Source organism: Meriones unguiculatus, chromosome 17 (genome assembly GCF_030254825.1).
Source record: "Meriones unguiculatus strain TT.TT164.6M chromosome 17, Bangor_MerUng_6.1, whole genome shotgun sequence".
Taxonomy (NCBI): domain Eukaryota; kingdom Metazoa; phylum Chordata; class Mammalia; order Rodentia; family Muridae; genus Meriones; species Meriones unguiculatus.
The window spans coordinates 37766537-37787851 of NC_083364.1; the positions used below are offsets into that span (position 1 = coordinate 37766537).

General features: G+C 45.4%; 1 protein-coding gene across 30 annotated transcripts in view; it reads right to left on the reverse strand.

The window, feature by feature from the left end:
* Positions 1-21315, reverse strand: part of Kalrn (kalirin RhoGEF kinase) — a 582551-nt gene that overhangs the window by 270318 nt on the left and 290918 nt on the right. For all 30 annotated transcript variants that reach the window (XM_060370291.1, XM_060370285.1, XM_060370286.1 and 27 more), the window contains exon 11: positions 5667-5858. In XM_060370291.1, the coding sequence (XP_060226274.1) occupies positions 5667-5858 (192 nt within the window). The remainder of the gene's footprint in view (positions 1-5666; positions 5859-21315) is intronic.

Sequence of the window (21315 nt, forward strand, 5' to 3'; positions counted from 1 at the left end):
TCTTTGGGAGACCAGAATGAACAGGAGCCTGGAGAGGACAAATATTTTGTCTCTTAGAAAGGAGAAAGTGAAGGGCCCTGCCCACTTCTTCCAGGCAGCTAGAGACTGCTTCCTGGAAGTTGACTGTAACAGCACGTACAAGTTGATCTTATTGCAAAGATGCAAAAAGACGCCACCCAAGAAGAGCCGAGTGAAGAGAAAGTGTAAGCGATGCCATGCTAAACTCTTTGGTTCTTTTTAACATTGCTGGGTTATTTAGAAAGTTAAGTACAAAAGGTGCAGCTTTTCTTGACTTCAGTGAAAGTATAAGATACTTCCACCTTCTATTCAAGGTGGCATTAACTGTTCGACAACTTTAAAGAAGCTAAGTCTAGTGTTTTGAATAAATGAGCACTGGAAGCAGTGAAGGATGACTTCCTGAAAACTTGTTCACTAAATGCTAGATCACCTAGTGAAATGGATGCTTCAGCCATTTCTTGACCTCTGGGTCTAATGGAGCTATATCATGGTCCATTGGTCCCTACTTAAATATGAAGTCTCTGCTCTGTCCATCCTTTCTCTTAGAACACACATGGTTATAAACTTAGCTATACCCAAAAGAACAGGCCTAATCTGAGGATCTCTAGAACCCGGTAGGGTAGAGTAGTTACGAGAGTCCTGCAGTGATGAATGCAGGTTAGCTTTAGTGGTGTGACCACTGAAGCCAGGAAGGGTTGGCCACAGCTGCTGTCTTCCATATATAGCAGGGCAGCCTAAGGAAAGGGAAACCAAGAAAAGCCAGAAGGAAGGGGCTAGCCAAGGAAGGAAGATGTGCAGGGTGTGGGGTGGGTAGTGGGGGTGTAGGGTGCATGGCAGTGGCTTTATCATAATTTCTTCCTGCTGATTGGCCGTTCTGTCACACATGATGACCTTGAGGGATGCTGAAAAGAGCACCATCCCCAAAGGCAAACTTCTCCCTTAGTCACTTTGAGGATACTGTTTTATTCTGCCTTCACAACACTAATTTTTGTTTCTTAAATAAATATGTCAGTTTGGTAACGGAAATGGAAGATGAAGTTGTTCTGCTCTTGAGACCGTCATCCTGTTTGAAGACTGGACTGTTTTAGTTTGATTCTTAGAAAGGCAGGTAGACAAACATGTGCATATGTGTTTGTGATGTGTGTGTGTGTGTTTATGAGAAATAAAGGGCACATAGAGTGATTTCACAAGGAAAGAACCAAAAAGAAGTGGGTATTTAATACAGCTATCTAAGAGCTGATATGGTGACTCTGGACATATTCTTTAACTTACCACTTACACTTATTAACAAAAAATCTTACAAATGGTATTTAGAATGCCTAGGGATGGCAGCATTTCCATGGAAACACAACAAGAAAAGAGAATTCTGCCTTGACAGTCTGTACAGACAGACGACCTGGACTTCAGTCTCAGGATGTGGCCAGGGATATTTCTCCCTTCTCCAGCTCTCTAAACCAGTACTGCCTGCTGCCCGTGTGGCCTGGGAATCTTTGAATACTCAAAGATTCATACAGTCGACACTGATCTCTGAGTGTGGAAGAAAATGCTGAGCATATTCCTGTCATCTCCCTTTATCAAGTGTTTTTCTTTGCTTTAAGTAGCTATTAAAGAGTGTGATTCAGAGACTGAAGCAGCAGGCACAGGGCCTGCATGGGTCTGCACCAGGTCCTCTGTGTGTGTGTTATGGCTGTTACCTTGGTGTTTTTTGTGAGACTCCTAACAGGAGTGAGTGTGTCTCTGGTTCTTTTGCATGCTCTTGAGACTCTTTTCCTCCTGTTGGGTTGTCTTGTCCAGCCTCAATATGAGGACATATTGAAAATGAAAATACATGTTAAACTATTTATTTTGTTACTTATATGTATGTATGTGCTTTATGTGTGTGATTACAGGTACCATGGAGGCTAGAAGTTGTGAGATCTCTTAGAGCTGCAGCCACCCAACATGGGTGCTGAGAACCAAACTCAGGATCTCTGAAAAAGCAAATAACACTCCTAACTGTTGAGTCATCTCTCTAGCCTAGAAGTACAGTTTTTGTTTTTTTTTTTAAATCAAGCACAACAGCCTAAACTTCTTGGTATATTTATTTGTAGTCTTTATTCTATATGTGGTCAAAAACATTATTCAGCCATATGGGTTACCAAATGGCTGTGTAATACTCTACCACAGTAGATACACTATGACTTGTTTAACAAATCAGTGTGAAACATTCACGTGGTCTCTCATTATTCAAGACTGACTAGAACTGTGATGAAATGATCAGACGATTTTAGCTGTCAGACTCCAGTGGTTGAAAAGAATTCACAGAGAAGGCCGAGAGGATTAAAAAAGACTTCAATTTGAGGAAGAAATGAGATTGAATGTTATCTTATTACTATCTTCTATTTCCTTTCTGGTCCTAATTAGAGTAAGCCTTTTGATGTTGGATACAGACAGAGGCAAGATTATGAACTTTAGTCTGCATAGTCAAAGGGAGTCTATTAAATCCTTCATAAAGGTGATATTCAGTCACCACACAGAAATCTCCCAGAAAGGGAACTTTCATTCCCATGTTGTCATTACATGATGACATTTTATTATACAGAAGTACCAGGGAAAACCTTTAACAAATGATTGGAGGAAGAAAGGAAGAAAGGGGGGAAGAAAAAAAAAAAAAGGAGCCGGCCATAACAGAGCAGCGGGGACCTGCAAGAGCAGGTTCACTCGAGGCCTCAGAGCAAAGCCCAGCAGCTTTTCCTTCGTTTACTACAATTCACTGAAGGCCGGGATGGAGGGGACAACCCTGGCAAGCCAGGGTCCCCGAAGGAATCTGTATTGGGTAGACCTGACTCTCAGTCCACTCTAAACAAAAGGCCAGAGGTTTGTCTTGGGGTCAAGCAGGAGTTAAGGGTAAGCGGCCCTACCCCCAAGGAAGGGGATAACTTGCAAGGTTTGGAAGGTGGCCAGTCTTGAGGCAGAGCATTGAAGCTAGCTCCCACCTGCCCACTTCCTGGAGAAGGTTCCTCATCCTGGAGAAGGTTCCTCATCCTGACCCCCTTTATGTATGTATGTATGTATGTATGTATGTATGTATGTATGTATGTGTGTATGTTTTTGTCAAAGAACTGGAGTGAATGAAAGTAACTGGCAATATGGACACTTCTCTCTTTTCTTCTCTCCCCCCCCACTTTTTGTTTGTTTGTTTGTTTGTTTGTGGTAAGACCACTAGCTTCCCATTGTCAAAGAACCCTAGCAAGACTATATTTCTCAGCCAGGATCTACCTCCTCATCAAATCCCTGCAAAGGAGGAGGAGGATGCCAAAGAGGAGCAGAGGAAGAGGAGGAGGAGGAGGAGGAAGAGGAGGAGGAGGACAATGATGAGGAGGGGACGGGAGCAAGGAGAAAAAAGAACACAGGAGAGGCCGAGACAGGTGAGGGGGACACAGCTACAGGCAGCAGCTAAGAGCACAAGCCTGTACAGGCTGAGCAGTTCTAATCCACAAATGTAAAACCCAGAATGCTCTGAACACACTGCCTCTCTCACTGTGCTACTTCAGGTTTTGGTATCAGGTATGTTCAGCAGGCTTTCAGAAGGTGCTGGGATCCTCAGCTGTACCCTTGAGTCACTCTATAACCTCAGAGTTATAATGAGTTCTTAACATCCCTCAATTGGAATTATGGCTAGTAAACTCTATCAGATTATCATGAAGACTACATAAGGCAAAGCGTTTGGCAAGGAGCAGGTATTTAATTTAACAACACCAAAGCCACCGAATACACACTTAACAGTGTTTGTACTTACAGTGAGCCAAACCTTAGGTGTGGGGAAATCACCTATACTGCTTCAGGCTTACTTATTGTTATTATCAAAGAAGGGAAAAGTGAAACAAAACAGAAGGCAAGGTTTGGTTTATGTTAGGACAATAGCATACTTAGAATACCAAGTCTGATTCAATTATTTCCTAGAGAAGGGAACCCAGGACCAGGGATGCTCTTGGAAGACGATATCTAGAACAGAATCCCAGTCTTCCTTCCACTGACAGAAGGCAGCAGATGCAGAGAGACAGGGCATTGAGGAGCCAGGTTGCCCTTGGGGAGGGGTTCTGCCTTCCAAACTGGCCTTGTCTGTCACCTCTAAACACAGCCTACACCCCTAGACCCTCCAGAGGGGTCTGACTCCTGTTCATTCACACTCCACTGCTGGCCCTTCATGACAAGGGAATCCACAAGCCTTTGATTTCTGAGACTGCCACTCCGAGTCAAGAGAGCCACAAGCAAGCAGACAGCCAGACAGGAAGCCCTGGATTAGAGTTAATCCCCTTGCTTCACAGGCACTCCTCTGAAAGAGGCTGTGGGTCCCCTGGAGATGAGGCAGGGCTAGCTTCAAGGAGCTCACCAGGCCTTTATCTGCTCAGGGAATCTCAGCTTAGAGAGCATTATCTTTGCGTGTTTTTTTTTCCTCTGATAGGCACTGCACCAATCGGATCCACGGTGGTTCTGACAAACCGTCAGAAGAGCCTGGGGACTGGTGTCATCCGGGCTTCTTAACGCACCCCCTGAACCTGAAATCGACCTAATTGAGCAGGGTTATTATTATTTTTTTCCTGAGTGGCAATCAAACCTTAATTAATACCCTGTTAAAATGAACTCCTAGGGGAATGTAAACATGCACACCCCAAATGAGCTCCTCTGCCAAGGGTGTTACCGCACAAGCTGCCAAGTGGGCCTCCTTCCTGCCCACCTAGTCAGTCTCAAGAGTGCCCCCTGGCAATCAGCAGTGGAAAGCAATCACGGGTTCGCCGCCACCTCCTCCTAGGGGCCCTCTGCCCTGCCAAGTGCTTTGCGGGACCCCCCTCTCTCCCCCCCCCCCCGCCTCCTTTCTCCACGTGGTGAACGACCCTGTCTTGGGTTTACCCAGCTGATGTGAAGGGCATCTCCGTCAGGCTTCCTCTTCTGCCCACCATCTCTCTTCCGGACAGTCTTCGTGCCCACCTCCCTGCCCCCTGAACCGCAGGCCCTACTGGAGAAGACTCGGGGTTTTAAACACTCAGTGAAACCATGCTGGGGAGGTGGCTCAGTGGCTGGGAGCACTTGCTTCCAAGCCCAATTACCTGTGTTAGAGTCCCCACGTGGTGGAAGGAAAGAGCCAACTCTCACAGGCTGTCCCCCGACCCTCCCCCCCCCCCCCCGTTTATGTAATGGCATGCTTAGTATCCCATTTCCCCCTCAAAATAAGTGTAATAAAAACTGTATTTTAAACAATCTGTGATGTCAAAACAGAACACACGTGTGCAAAGTCTGAATGCTCCTTGCTAGCAGCAAAGACACCCAATTGAAGTTTTGAGACTAATTCCTGACAGGAAGACACAACCAAGAGAAGCAGGGTAGGCAGTGGCGCATTTTTATATGCCCTCTTTCACCTACTACTTCTATACCAGAGATTTTGAAATTTCTTGAACTGCAGGCGGAACGTCCTAGCGTAAGTTCCTAAAACCACCTTGCCTCCATCACTCTTCCTTCCACAGGGACTTTGCTGCGTTTGGTGTTAACCTAAATGTAGGTTATGGGAAGCAAAGTACTCGGAGGCTATCCTCCCCTAGCCCCTTAGGACGCTGGTTAGACCCGGGTCCGCCTTCCGCGGAGCACGGGCACCGCGCCCCCTCTCCCCTTACCTCTTTGGTGTGTGTGTGGAAGGAGACCGACATGTCCAGGAGGAGCTTCCGCTGCTCCACCCTGCGCACGAAGTCTTGGATGCGCACCTCCAGGTGTCTGGCTGCCTTGTAGATCTCCTCCGGGTCACATTCCCCAGTCTGAGCCAGCTGCTCCGCGGCTTCTAGGAGCTTGTCGGCGTTGGTGTATGTATTCTGCCAGCAACGAGAATGAGGCAGTTAACTGGCAGCCAGGGAGCAAGCTTCGCGCCTTCTCACAGCCCACCCTGGGACTCCCGAAGGAGCGGGTACGGAGAAGGGGAGGCTCTGAGCCGACAGCTCCCTGATCTGGCACTACTCTCGAGTGCGCGCAGCTGGCACCTAGCCTGCCTCCGAGCAGGCAAGCAGTGGGCTGCTAGGCATACTGGTTAGGAACCTCGCCTGTTTCTGGGACGTCTCAGAGGCGCAGCGTCCCTAAAGATAAGAAAGGAGGCCTGTGAGAGCCTCCTTAACCCTTCGGCTCAGATCCCCCACCGTCAAGGAGCCCCTTCCTCTTCCTCACATCATCTCAGGCTGCTTCTGGCAGAGTTGGAAATAGCACATCCATAGGGTGCTCTGTGAGCACGCTTCTATATGAGAATCATGAGAAAAAAAAAGCCAACTAGGAGGCTTGCTTTGCCCCCGCCCACCAGCTCCCCACCACTCTGGCGTTTATCTTTTGGAAGGAAGGGAAGGAGGCCACAGTAGAGGGAGGAGCCCTGTGCTGGGCACTTGCCGGCAGTTTAGCAGGGAATCTGGTGGGTTTACCATGAGCTGCTGTGTCCCATGCACACAGGTACGTGCTCCTGTGAGCCTCCAACCCTATGGTACACAGGGTGGCGTTCTCAGCAGCATTTCGGAAGGCAGCCCCTTGCAGTTTTGCTCCTCGTGATGGCAGCCGTGTTTTTAAAGCAGTTAGGGCATCGTGTGCCACAGACACAACTTTTCCTTAGCAGCCCACTCTTAATCCGACACATTCTCGCATCCAACCCGTGACTCAGGTTCACATATATTTACCCACAGCCTCAGGTCAGCACTCTGCCCTCTGTGGAGGAGCTGCTGCTCACCTTGGGCGTCTGGATCTAGAAGCAGAAGCTATCATCATACGCAAGGTGAGCAGAGACCCGAAAGGGGCTATAGCAATGACAGGATGGAACTCACCATGACCTCCCTGAGTGTTACAGAATGAATTGCGATTGCGGCCTAGAAACTAAGGCCAAGGGTGACCCTCTGAAGGCTACCGACCCAGCTTCTTGGTTACTGAAAGCATGAAGCTGATGATTAGGGATTCCCAGAGTGGTCCCAGGGGAATCCTTGGGAAATGCCCATTCACAAGCAACTGCCCGAGGCCAATGTCGTCCTAATGTTGGCGAGCTAGGATCCAAGGGGAAAACCATCTGTGCCAACCAGGCAATTCATGAAACAACAACAAACGGACTAGCCTGGTGTAGAGAAACGGGCTTTTTCAGGAAGTTAAAGAATGTTAATTCTAGAGAGCAAATGACGGAAGCCACTCAGAGTTACTGGAGAAATGCAGAGATGAGGAAGAGAGGCAAAGGAGGAAAGACCTCTGAGGTTGCAAGCCAGGTTTTTAAAAAAGAAAATAAATGAAATTGCATATGGCACTGCATATAATATTCAGTTAATAGACCCATATTTCTTGAGAAAGATTTTTTTTTCTTCAAGAATTCCTTCAGTTTCTGCCTTGAACCCTAGATAATCTCAGGTGCACAAAGAAACCCAAGGTTAGAAATCAACATTTTATATATATAAAAAAATTACATCTTGTTGCAAAGTTCACAAAACCAGTGTGGCTTATAAGCATGATTTAAAACCAATAAGCAGGGAGGGGAAGCCTATTTCACATAGGGTGGCCAGCATATCCTCATAATGCTAAGACCATAATTGTTTTTAGCACAGGAAGTTCTGCTTCCCAGAAATCCCCCAATTCCAGGGAAAATATTTAGGGTGGCTGATCATGCTAATACTCATAGCATTATAATCATCCTGGGGGGGGGGCAGGAGCATGTAACTTTTACTTTGTCTCAAAGGAGAATAAGTCACCACTGAGAGAAATAACATGATAACACATAAATGAGGCATAGCAGATAATTCGGAGCTAAGTTTCTCGACAAAAGGGAGAACAGGAATAAAAGTGAGGATGAGAACTACATTAGAGCTATACTAAGCAAGTATTTTCGCCTTGCCAAGAACGCTCCTAAAATCTTATGCATAGGTCTCCTTTAATTCTCACAATGACCTATGGGTTGATGCATTTTTCATCAGTTGCTGGCTATGGTAACACATCTTCAAAATGGCAGAACCAGCGGTAACCAGCCCTGCCCACAGTGGAGGCAGCTCTCTGTGGATAGGTAGGATTCGTCTGACAAGGAGGAGGAGGAGGGTTCAGAAACGAGACACTCGTTTATCCCGCATGTTTATCCCGCACCACAGCCATTAGCACATGGAAAAGGAACCACGTGTGCCCATGTCACCTTCTAATGTCATATGAGTCCCCTTAAGGAGGGTTCTATGTCATATTCGCCTTTGGTTCCCCCAGGCCAGGACCTATTCACTCTCTGGTACACAGTGAATATCCTCCTTGGAGTGGGCAAGAGCAGAGCTGTGTGAGCGTGGTAGTGGGAGAACTGAGCCAACTTAACTAAAACCGGAGACAGGCAGAAGTCAGGATTGGTGGTGCAGAGAGGGGCTGGGTGACAGGTTTCGTAGAGAAGAAGGGATGATACAGACAGGCAGAAAGGCAATGACGGGTATGGTAAAAGCTGGGCTCCCCGCTTTGTGCCCAACCTTGTCCCCGATTATCACCCCAAAGACCTCTCAAATCCAGACCCAGCAGACCTCCCAACTAATTAAAAGTGTTTTGTGTTTTCTCACACCCTAGGGATAAATGACTTAGCACGGCACGTGGGACCCTTCTTCATCGGATCCCTGTTTTCCTCTTCTGCATCACATCATCCCCTATACATCGTCTGAAAACAAGGCTTGCCTTTCCAAAACCTTACCCAATGCCTCGCGTGTGGGCCCTTGCACCATTTCTTCTGCTCAGGATGCACTTCCTTTGTTTCTCTACACAACCAACTTCCATTCACTTCTTCAGAGCCTGCTTCCACATACTTCCTCCGGAAGCCCTCCCCTATGCCTACTTTTTCCCCTGAAGGCTGACTTAGGATCCCTTTTCTGGGCTCCTGAAAGTGATCTATGCTGTCCTCCCATGGTACCTGGCATATTCTCCTCTACTTAGAGCCTGATAATGTCTTCCATCTTTTTTCATTAATATCTAGCACCAAGAAAGTGTCCCATAAATATTAGTGAATAAATTAATAAATTAAATAATATATTCATCCCCACTGATCCCCATAAATTATAAGACTTTACACGCTTAAAACTCATGTTTAGTTGTTCATTTTTACTTAGTTGCTCTGATCACCTGGTCCAATCCCCAAATAAGAATCTGTTTGGAGAATATCAATTGAAATATGGCCAAAGAAATATACTGACCCAAAATTGGGGCAAGTGCTGACAAGACAACTTACGCTCACTTTCTCACCAAATCAACAACTGGTATTGCCCCAGGGCCAGGCTTGACCTCACGCTGACATAACTCTCGGCATGTACTGCTTTGGCCTTGAGCCCTTGCCTGTGTTTCCCACCTGACATGACACATTCAGTTCTGGGGTTTTGATCTCTCAGCCTTTGGGTCTTTCATAGAGGGCTTGTGGTAGCCAAAGCCCCTGAGTCATAGACCTGGGCTATACGGGTGGCAACAGGCTCTTTTATTATTCCCACGCCTCTCTGCACATCCAGGTGAAATACTACTAATAATTGAGCTCTTAAATCTAAGTTCAATTCCCTACTATAGTCTTGCTTCATTTCCTTTTTGATCGCTCCCTAGGGATGTTACAAAATATTCTAGGATAGTTTATCTAAAATTGCAGGAATTCTAGCAACACAGAAATTGTTTCAGATTTCCTAGGATAGAACAGAAGGGCAGGGGGCATGCCTTTTAAAAACAAGGAGGAGAGAGACAGTGAAGAAAACCTATCTGTAGCTAAGAGTCAGTTGCCTTGATAATATGAAATTAGCCCTTTGACTTTACGTCCTGGGAGGAGAAATGCTAAAAGTGACTCTTACTATTCAAAAGTACTAGTGCGTCCCAGAGAGCAGGCTTGATGGAAGGACAGTAGGGGACTCCTCCCCTACCCCCTAATGATTATTTTCAAAGTCCCATGGCTGGAACCAACATGATTTGAAGGAAAAGAGGCAAAGGAATACATACATTGAGGTGAAAGGAGCCGTGGAAACAAGGGCGCTGGGGAAACAGACTTATTACTAAATTATGAACTGCCACCATCAAGATCATATACCTTACACTGAGACAGCACTTTATCGCTGACAACACAATCTTCTGCTCCTTCCTCACCCTTTCTGAGACAGACTTTCAGAAGATCTACCTGCATGTGAAGCTGCCTGAGGCTAGAAAAGAGGCCACCAAAAGGGATTAGATAGTGGTACCCAGGACTCACAGAGGGCTAGAAATAGAATCTGTTTCCACCACTCAGCCCTAAAACCCCTTGAGGCTCATGGGATTTTGGTACTGTACTCAGGAGGGTCTTGCTTTGAACAGGTAAACTACATACTATTTTTTTTCTTGCCTATCAAAATTTAAGGTTTAAAAGGATCGAACTTTTCCCAAGCCACTTAACTGTGTCCCAGAGAACTTAAGATATTTGTAAAACTAAAAATACTCAGCAGTGGTCAAGACAAATTTCACAATGTCTAGCATAAACAAAGGGAAAAGGTCTGCAGCCATACAAAAAGGTGGAAAACAACCTATGTGAAGAGACTATATATACACATATGTATATATGACAGTAGACAATGAATAGTCCACTGTAACTATATTTCACACATATTCAAAATATAGAAAACAACAAATAGAATCCTTTAAAACATTTTTACTCTTAGTGATAACAAATGCACTATATTAGACCACTGCAGAAGACAAGACCACTGAGCTTGAAAATGTAAACAGTAGGAACTAGTCAGAAGCTGGGGAGATGGGCACAGCACAAGCATGGGGACCTGAGTTCAGATCCCTAAAACCCAGGCAAAAACTTGGGTGTGGCAATGTGAATCTAAAGACACCAGTACTGGGAAGCAGAGTCAGAGAAATTCTGGGTCTCCTTGACTAGCCAGTTTAGCCAATCAGTGAGCTCCAGATAGAGTGTGAAATCCTGTTTTAAAAATAGGACAGAGAAGGGCTGGAGAGACGGTTCAACTGCTAAGAACAATGTCTGTTCTTCCACAGGTCCTGAGTTCTATTCCCAGCAACCACATGGTGGCTCACAACCATCTACACTGGGATCTGATACCCTCTTCTGGCATGCAGGTGCACATGCACATGTAGAATAAATAAATACATCTTAAAAAACAGGATGGAGAACAAATTAGGGGAACATACGCCCAGTATTGACCTCTGGCCTTCACTTGTGCAATGCTCTCCAAACACATCCTCCCATTCTATACACAGCAACTATTCAAACTGAATAGTTGAAACTATGAGAAAATAAAAAAAAAAAAACACAAAAATGCTCAAGAATCATGCACATAAACCCCAGATCAAAAAATAAATATGTAAGTCTTAAAGGTAATTGGAGTGTAAAATGTATGCTATATGCAGAGGAACAAAGATAAGGATGAAAACAGACTTTTATAGAAACAGTACAAGGAAGATGATGGCAGAGCAGGAGCCTTTACAGCACTCAAAGATAAAAGCCGCTTGAAAGCAGAATTCTATACCCAGCTAAGTATTTTTTTTTTCACAAACAGAGGTTAAATACTTTTCAGATATGTGAATATAAAGTAATTCGTCATTAGCAGACTTATATGATGAAAACATTAAAACGGTGCCGTTCTGGGGCTGGGGAGAGGGCTCAGTGGGTAAAAGGGCTTAACTTGAGTCTAGATCCACACAAGTCCTGAAAAGCTGGATGCGCACTGGCATCTACTGGATCACCACTGGAGAGGGGGGCATCTCCAGAAGCTTGGGGACCAGCTAGCATAGTGTGTGCAACAGTGAAGGCACCCCAACTCAGACAGGGAGAAGTGTAAGGGCCAGCATCTGCGGGTCTTCTAACCTCCACATGTGCACGTTGGCACGCATATACCTGTGTCCACACATGAATGCTCATGTGCACACCCACACATCATGCATACACATAACAAAAAAGTAGAGAAAGAAAATTCTTTGGAAAAAAGAAAAACGGCGTTATGTTAAAAACTGGATTTTATACACAAGAATAAAGAGTGCTGGTAATGCTAACTCACTGACAAATATATGTTTTCCTAACACTTAATTCTCTTTTTCTTAGAGTTGACTGTTTAAACAAAAGCCATTGACACTCTAGTGTGGGCCTCACAGCATCAGTATATGTAAAGTATGACAACAGAAGCACAAAGTTTTAGAAGGTAAGTGGGAGCATACAATATAAAAATGGGATCTCTTGTAGATAACTGTGACAAGTTTAAATACCACCTACCTTAAAGCAGTTATTCAAAGAGCTAGTAAGCCAATGGAGGAGATGCAACATCACCACCAATAAAATACATAAAACAAGCTCAGAGGCAAGCAGATCTCTGTGAGTTCAAAGCTAGCCTGGTCTACAGAGTGAGGACCAGGAGCCAGGGCTGTTTACACAGAGAAACCCTGGCTTGAAAAACCAAGGGACGGGGGAGAGACATAGAACAAATGGAAACAAGATAAGAGATTCAAGCCCACATTAAATATCAACTGTCAAAATGTCATAGTCCCAATCAGCACTGTCAGTTTGGATAAAAAAAAAAAAACAAACAAACAAACAAAAAAAAAACAAGTCCAAACTATATACTTATGCAGAATGTTCTTTAAATATATAAAGTAGGTTTAAAGTAAAAAGGATTTAAAAATAGCATGATAACCATACCAACAGAAAGTCATGTGGTTATATAAACACCAGATACAGTAGATTTGGGAGGGAATAATATTTCCATGGAAAAAGAAGGTCATTTTGTACTGATCAAAGGATCGGTTTATCAAGCGCACAGAATAATGCTAAGCATTTATGTGGATAAAGACGAAGGTTCAAAGTGCTGGAAAAGACACTGCTAATTATGCAAGGAGAGAGAAACAGTTGCACAGTTACAGTCAGAGACTGCAGTTCCCTCTCTAAGTATGTGAGAACTGGGGAAGCAATTTGAATATCCCCAGCTGGCTTGGCCTGCTTAACTTCTATGGGAAATCTGCACAGCTATAGCGAGTGGAACAAACATTATTTCTGAGGACTCGCAGAACGTTTACTGAGGCCAAGTTTATTTTTCAGTCATAATGGCAAACCCAAAGGGATACAAATCACCGTGTTTTCTTTCTAACTATACTATAATTAAATTAGAAATTAATGACAAATGTATCTGTGAAAAATCTCCACAGTTAGAAACTAAATAGTGTATTCTGAATAGCCGGCGCCAATTAACCCAGGTGCCCACGGCATGCTGCCGTGGGTTAGGGCTTTTGCCTTCATAACCTCCAGGTTGGGGGAGCGAGCATAAGCATGTACTATTAGTTTCATCTTTAAAGTGGAGACTTGGAGGCTCAGGGAGGTAGGAGTCTCTTCTTTATAGAATGTTATGTAACGACAAAACAAGCCAAGTCTCTTATCTGTAAACTTCCAAGTACTTTTCACAGAACCACGTTCTCCAAACCGCAACATGGAACCTCCACCCTTTCCTCCCCTCATCATTTCGTGTTATACTTACTCATTTTCTAATGGTGACGGACCACCGTTCGCTTGCAGCTGCCTTGGTTGCGGTGGCTGTGAAACACATCTCCAGTGCACGCGCACCGTTTCCCGAGTTCTCCCTGCACAGGGGGTTCCTATCTTACTCATCTATCTCAGGACCCATCAGTGCGCCTGCTAGGCCCCGGGCTGTCCTTCCAGTGGTCGTTTGAACGGAAAACTGCTGGGCAGCAGTAAGACTCTGAAATGCATGTTCCCCTTCTGGGCAGGCTGTTCCCACCTCTCCAATGAATAGTTGGAGAAAAATTCTTTGTAGGTGATATTTCCCAGCTCCACTTAACACTAGCAACATGTCTTTCCAGTAAATGGGATAAATTTAAAAAGACGCACCTGAGCATACAATATGTTTGAAACATGGCACTGATATGGCATACCCTCGTTAACCAACGAGGGCAATAGGGGAAGATGTTTCTTGGTGTCTAACGTGGGGCACCTGGCAGCAATCCATCTGACTCCTACGGGGAAGTTATGGGGACCGACAGTGACCATGGAAGAGTGATCTACAGTGGGAAGCTACAGGAAAGAGGGGAGGAAACCGTTCCTGAGTACCAGTGGCGCATTCGCCAACCACACTGCGTTTGCTAGAAGGACATCCTCACACACGCTCCGAAGAGTGGAGCAAGCAAACCACAGCCGCCTCCATGAAGGCAACTTCTATGTCCAAATAAGGCGTGTCTAATGAGGAGTCCTAGCCAGCTGCTCCTTAAGTTGGACCCCGTCCATACAGATTTTCAGTTATAATTGGGATTGATACCAAAAATAACTGGAGTAGATGCCAACACTTCCCAACACAAATATAGCTTGGGCAATGCAATCGTCTCTGGGAACCTAAACACCAACTTTATCACTTTTACATACGTAGTCATCACCCTGTCCATTCCCATACATAGCTCGACTTGTTAGACAGTGCTTGCTTCTTCATATCTAAAATGCCTCAGCACCTTTTCTATAAATAGTTTATTTTGAAAACTTTGAATCTCTTAAGGTTTTATTCTCCTAAAAGAAAACTCTCTTAGTCTGTTTGTTTGTTTGCTTGTTTTCTGCTACAAAAGAATACCTGGTTAGCTCTGTATTTTGTTGTGTCATCAGAAGACAGGCGGTAGAAGAGCCAATAGCGGACCAGATTTGTTCTTTCATAAAGGCACAGATCCCACGTAGGGTGATGGAGCCCTAGGACCGCATCACCTCTTAGGTGCCCCCCTCTTAATATTGTTACAGTAGAAATTAAACTTCAGCATGGATTTTGAAGGGGACAGACATTCACACGATATCACTAACTTTACATGTTTAATAATGAACCTAAGGACCAGTGAGAAGGCGCAGCTAGTAATAAAAGGCACTTGCTGCCAAGCCTGAAGATCCAAGTTTGATTCCTGGAAGACATGTGCTGGAAGGAGGAAGGGCAGAACAGACCTGACAAGTTGTCTTCTGACCTCAGCACGCGCCATGATTTGTTTGCGCATGTAATACATTAATGTAAAAATATGAATTAACCTAGGCCTAGAAATTCTAAGAAAGAGCAGCAGTTGTTCTTTTACAGATTTTTTTTTCCTTTCTAATCATCAATAGCCCTCTTCATTTACACACTGGGCTTCAAAAGCACTCCCCAAATGCCTTTTGTCTTACCGTGGGCTGGAACCGAATGCCAATGTACTCTCGGTAAAGGGAGAAAAGGAAATAATGAGAATTAACTGCTGGCAAGTGAGCCATGAGCACAGTAAAAACAAAGAAACTGTACTTTGCAACTAAATGGCATGGCCAACCCCAGGGGCTGTCACCACCAGTCAGAAGGGAGGAGTGGACAGAAAATACTGGGTTCAGCCTGTAAAGAAAGTCCTAACTGTAAAGTTAGGACACCAGAAAATATGGCAGCCCTCATGGGACTGAGACCTAAGAAAGGAAAACTCTTCCACAACCCCACCACACTTCTCTTCAAAGGGTTAGGGAAGAACACTCAGGGGTACCATGCTGGAAGACAAGACTGGGGATGCCCAGGCTGGTGCTGAGATCAGAAAACAAGAAATAGAGTATAGACTACCGGGGGACTAGAGGCCAGAAGCTGCCCACAGCCTCTGCATGGGACAAACCAAAGGGAACAGTAGGGCTCAAAATGCAGGAGTATGCCATGACATAGACAGGAGGCTCTGAAGATCACAAGAAAAACATCTCTTCTCACTGGGCTGGCGCTCTGTGTACCCAGCTGCCATTTACACTGCAGCTGAGAAGCAAACCTCACTATCCTGGAACTGGATAACCTGTCTCTGCTCTTCTAATCACTCCCCCCCCACTACACACACACACACACACACACACACACACACACTCACTCACACCCCTTGACTGTACTCAAATCAGCAAAATAATGAGGGGAACATGTGGTCTCTTCATGAGACCATGAACAAAAATAAAGTTGAAGAAGACAGAGAATCCGGAGGCAGATACACAAAGTGCCAGCGGCCCTGGCCCTCTGGAAATTCATCCTCCTGTGGAATTTTCGAAGCCAGGGAATCAGGCAGGAGGCATGACAGCAGCAGTATGGCTCGGAATGAGGCCACCTGCTGCAGGGCTTGGCAATCAGAATGATGGCGGGGGATGGGGGTGGGGGTGGAAGGGAAGTGCACCCGAAGTGATGTTCTCTCTAGAAAGATGGAACTTCCAAGTGTTGCTGTTTTTCCTGTTTTCCATATTCTAAGTTTGGCTGCCCGTGGGAGGCGGTGGGAGTGACAGGGAGAAGGCAGGGCTTTGGAAAGACAAAATAGCTTGAAAGTAGATCAGAACTTGGGGCTTGTGGGTTTATTTTTCTCTTCTGTCCCATCCCTAAAGAGGCATAGAGGGCAAGGCCCAAGGAATGGTGTGGCCGGTCGATCAAAGCAGAGGCCACGCCCTGCCTTTCTCCCCACCCCCGGCTGGTGAGGTGTTCTAATGCCTTCCCCTTGTCTGGGTCACAAACGTCACAAGGTGGCCACATCTTAGAGGTTGACAGTGGTCCACAGCCTCTGAGGTAAGGTCGCTGGCCCTCTGACTGACAGCATTTCTGTCTACCCTCCACCTTTCAGGGCTCTGTACCCCTCCCTTCCCACCAGTCTTAGCCCATTCACGCTGCTCTGGCAAATACCTTAAACCACATGGCTTTTGAATCGCAGAAATCTCCAGGCATCAGCTGGATGGGGGTGGGGGTGGGGGTCTGAGAGCAAGGTGCTGGCAGATTTAGTGTCTGGTAAGGGCATAGTTCTGGGTTCATAAACGGTGCCTTTTCACCATGTCCTGGTATGGTGGGAAAGGTCTTCGGGGCAGTAACACCATTAATGGGACTTGATCATCTCTCCAGGGCCCTGCCTCTAACCCAGAAATTTTGGGAAATGTGGAGGAGACAACAACACTTAGCACTACGAAGCACTACTCTCCTATCTTAGTTACCCAGCCCTGGGGTGATGCACAGACGATAAGGACCACTTTTTCAACAGCACCCCAACTCATGTTTTGGGCCTGGCTGCGTCTTCCTTGAGGGGCTCTTCTAGGTTGAGTTCTGTCCTCACGAAAAAGACAGGTCGAAGCTTTCTCAGTACCTGACAGTGTAACCTTATTTGAAATAATGTTCTTACGGAAGCAGCCAGTTAAGACTATATTGAATAAGGACAGAGCGGCCCATAATACAGTAAAACAGTATACATAATACAGGACTGCTTTCACATCAAAAGACATCACGTACGGAAACATATACTCGCCACGTGTCATGAAGGGCAAGGCTGGAACGCAGCAGATATAAGCCAAGGGACGCTAACCCTACAGCACCCTATGAGAAGCTAGGCACATCCCAGAATAGACTCTCCTAGACGGCCCTCAAGAACAACTCAGTCCAGTGGATTTTCGAATCTTGGACTTCTAGCTTCCAAAACTGTGAGGAAATGGGCATCTGTTGTTTTAATCCCTCTAGACTACGTCACATTGCTAAGACAGCCCTAGGAAGCAGCTGTCACACTTGTCCTGCATAGAGCAAGGTGGTCAAGTCTTAGCCATTTCTTCCCCAGACATGGCAACCACCTATATTTCCAGATGCAGATAAATGTCTCAGAGTGAGAAAGGAGATAAAATTGTCTTGAGGTTGGAAACTCCAGGACTGCAAGACCAGAGAGGAGGCCCCATTGAGAGAATCACCCGACTCGGCCTATAGTGTGTCTTTGCTACTCTTTCAGATGGCGAGAGCCTAGAGAAACCATCTCATGGGATATGGATGAGAGGGTAGTAACGGGCCGGCAGTGGGTAGAAAAAGAAAATTCAGAGCCTGATTCCAAAATACTTAGGATGGGCTAATGCCAGTCTTTTATCCATGTTAAAGCCAGTCAGTTAAAGACAGCACCCGAAACTTGGGCTAGACTTCAAGGGTGACTGGACACAGTGGCGTGCGCCTGTGACTCCACTGCTCAGGAGGCCGAGGCAGGGAGATTGGGAACTTGAGGCTAGCTTGGACTGTGTGATAAGATCCTCTTTAAACTGAAACTCTGATGGGGATTTATTTCAGTTGACAGTGTGTTTATCTAGGCACACGGGAAGGCCAGAGTTTAATGCTCAGCAGCCCATAAAAATAGGTGCAATGGCACATACTTGTCGTCCTAGCACTTTGGGATACCTGAGAAGAAAGATCAGAAGTTCAGAGCCATCTTCAGCTGTACAGTAATTGGTTTATAAAGCTACAAATAGTATTTTTTAAGGTGTGTATATGTGTGTTATGTAGTATGTATGTGAATGTATGTGTGATTGTGTGTATGTATGAGTATATGAATGTGTCTGTGCGTGTCCAGTGCCTGAGAAGGCCAGAAGAAGGCACCGATTCCCTAGAACTGGAATTACAGGTGATTGTAAGCTATCCAACTTGAGTGCTGGGAACCAAATTTGGGTCCTTGGGAACAGCTCTTAACAGCTGAGCTAGCTTTCCATCCCCAGACTACAAATTAGTGATAGCCAAAATGTTTATTAATTAGAACGGTTTACCCTACCCTCTAAGCTCAGAGGCCATCATGGAATAAGGGAGTGGAAAGATTGTAAAAGACAGAGGTTAAGGAGGACTGGATCAAATCATGTCCTCCGCACTCATGAACTCATGGTAGATGTGGCTGCCTGCACAAGATCAAACCAGTCAACACTCGAGCGCTCCAACGCCCCAGGAGAGGGATGAGGATCATGAACCCCTCCCTTAAGCTGAGGAACTACTGGCTCCTGGGGTAAGGTGGGTCAGTTTTCTTTAAGGGTCTGGCCCTTAAAGAAATCATTCCAGTGGCTGCCCCCCCCCATGAGTGTATAGGCAACATGAGCAATATTCTTCATTATAAAAACAAGAGGAAAAAGAGGACACGAGTTAGGAGTGGTAGGGGAGGGAGGCGTTAGGAGTGAAGGGCAAGCATAATCTAAACACGTAGTATGCATTTATAAAAGTCTCAAAGGATTAACACAATATACTTGAAAAAGGAATATTCCCTATAGTCTCACATCCTCATGGTAGGGTATTATGCGGTCACCCCAGCTGTGTATTGAAAGACCATTTACGGAACGGAGAAAGCGAAGGAGTCATATAGAGCCAGTCATGGTTCTAACTTTATTATCTACTTTAAAACTACTACTGACACTGGCTGCCAGTTCAGCATCCACTTAGACATATTCCACACGGTCGATTATCCTATTATACCAGAGAAGAAAACTTAGGGAAGGAAAAGAACCTGAGGAAGTTCTCATAGTGGCAAATGGTTGATGTTGACTTGGGGTTCACCACTGACCCCGAAGCATGCTTGGTATTCTGCTGGGTACAATTTATTGGTCAGTATTAACTTTAAATGGTAATATTAGCAATGAATTTTCTTTTCTACTACTCCTTTGCTTTCTAATTATCCTATAATGGACACGCACTGGTTTTACTAGTAGAAAAAAAAAACCCGCTTGTGTTATAAAATTTACACGCAGGACATTCTCAATCAATCTAAAAATAGACCGATTATATTCTCATGCTTGCTCACTTATCTGCAAGAAGAAAGGTATTCAGGATATTCATGATTTACATGGGAAAGGTGGGATGAGGAATGGAGAAAAGATTAGTAGCTGTTTTTTTCATGTATCATTGCAACATTCTACAACTAAAAGGGATTTTTCCAAAGTTAAAAAGAAAAACCCACAAAATAAAATAAGCTTCAAAAGATAAAGGCTAGGATTCAACATATTTGTCAATCAAAAGATGATGATTTGAGTGCACTTAGAAATGCAAGTAAGTATCATTATACCTGTACTTGGAGAGCAGTATGTTTTGTCTGGCCAGCCACAGTGAAATTGTCACATAGCCTGTAAGTTTTGCTTCAGCTCCAATCAGATAGTTCCCCTTTCTCAGTGCGAATTTGATGACATATTCATCATAGGTTAGAAGAAGCATCTTTTGGATATGATATATACATGCAAAAGGAGATTGGATTAAAAGCACTCACCTATGAAACCTTAGAAATTTATTCTTCCTGGCAGAGTGCCAGAGGCGTACATTCATGACCCTCAGATGCTTTTCCCAGAGGACAAGCGAAAGAGAGACTAGTCAAAAGAGAACACTTATTGGTGAGGCAGGTTCCGACTTAGAGCGTCTGCCTGACACAGGCTCTAAGTTTTAGTTGAAAGGCTTCCTCATTGCTGCCTGTGCTGCCTGTGCTGTCTATGCTGACTAGGCTTCCTCTATCGGCGCTGACTACAGAGCTGGCAGCAGCATGCATGTCAAGCACGATCGCTGGTCCTTTCTGTGGTGTTTCCAGGGATGGGACTGGCAAGCCGGCGTGGACCGAAACACTTACGTGTCTGCAAATAAAAACTAGTGAAGTAAAGGTGGAGTGTGACGTAAATGTGAACCAGCTAATGGTGAGGCCCAGGGCTAGGAGAATCAGCCCCGCTCCTTCAGTTTCGCCGTTCCACTCTGGAACCGAGACTCTGCTGTAGAAACTACCCTCCCTGAGTGACAGAGCATCACTGCTGCAGGCTGCTGGGACGGCCTACAGCAGGTAACGCTCCAAGTCAGATAGCCTGAGGTTGAGCCCTGGGATCCACGTGATGGAAGGAGGGAACTGACTCCTGTTGTCCTGAGAGTAGGCGAGTGTGGATAGGCACATTTGCTCAGGCACGAGCACGTTAAGTAAACAAATAAGATGTGATAAATACTTATTGAAACCATCATTGTCCCCTGAGAGGAACATGGCCGTAGGACAGGAAGCTGCCTGAGGGCCTGCAAGGAGTGACGCACACCGCTACAGGGTCTGGGTTCATGATCAGGACCCCTTGAATGCAGGCCAGCCTGAGAGCTGCATTGCCGTGTTGGAAAGAACCCCCCGGTGAAGGTGATAAGAAGTCCAGTCTCTCTGCTGGGCCTTGGCAGGCTCTCTACTCATCACTGGAATGAGTGGGCCCCAGGGCATCAAGAAGAGAGGTAGCTATACGACGCTCTGTATGTAAGGCCAGGGAAGTCTGGACTGGACTGCGGAACTGTGCGTCATTTGCCATCAATAAAAATGAAAGCGGAATTTCGGCAGGAGATCCTCAGGGTGAAATCTTAGCTCTCTATAAAATTCAATTATGTAGAGCAGTTCACTCTCTAAGGACATGAGAGAAATGAGGTGTGACACGAAGTACAAATTGGTAATCTAATGCCAGGGGCATGCTAGGTAAAGGAGCTAGCAGGGCAAGATGGGGAAGCCTTGGAGGTTTTCAGTAGGAAATGTGCTTCCGAGCCAGCGTTAAAGTCTGAAACGCGAGGCCAAAGGCAGTAA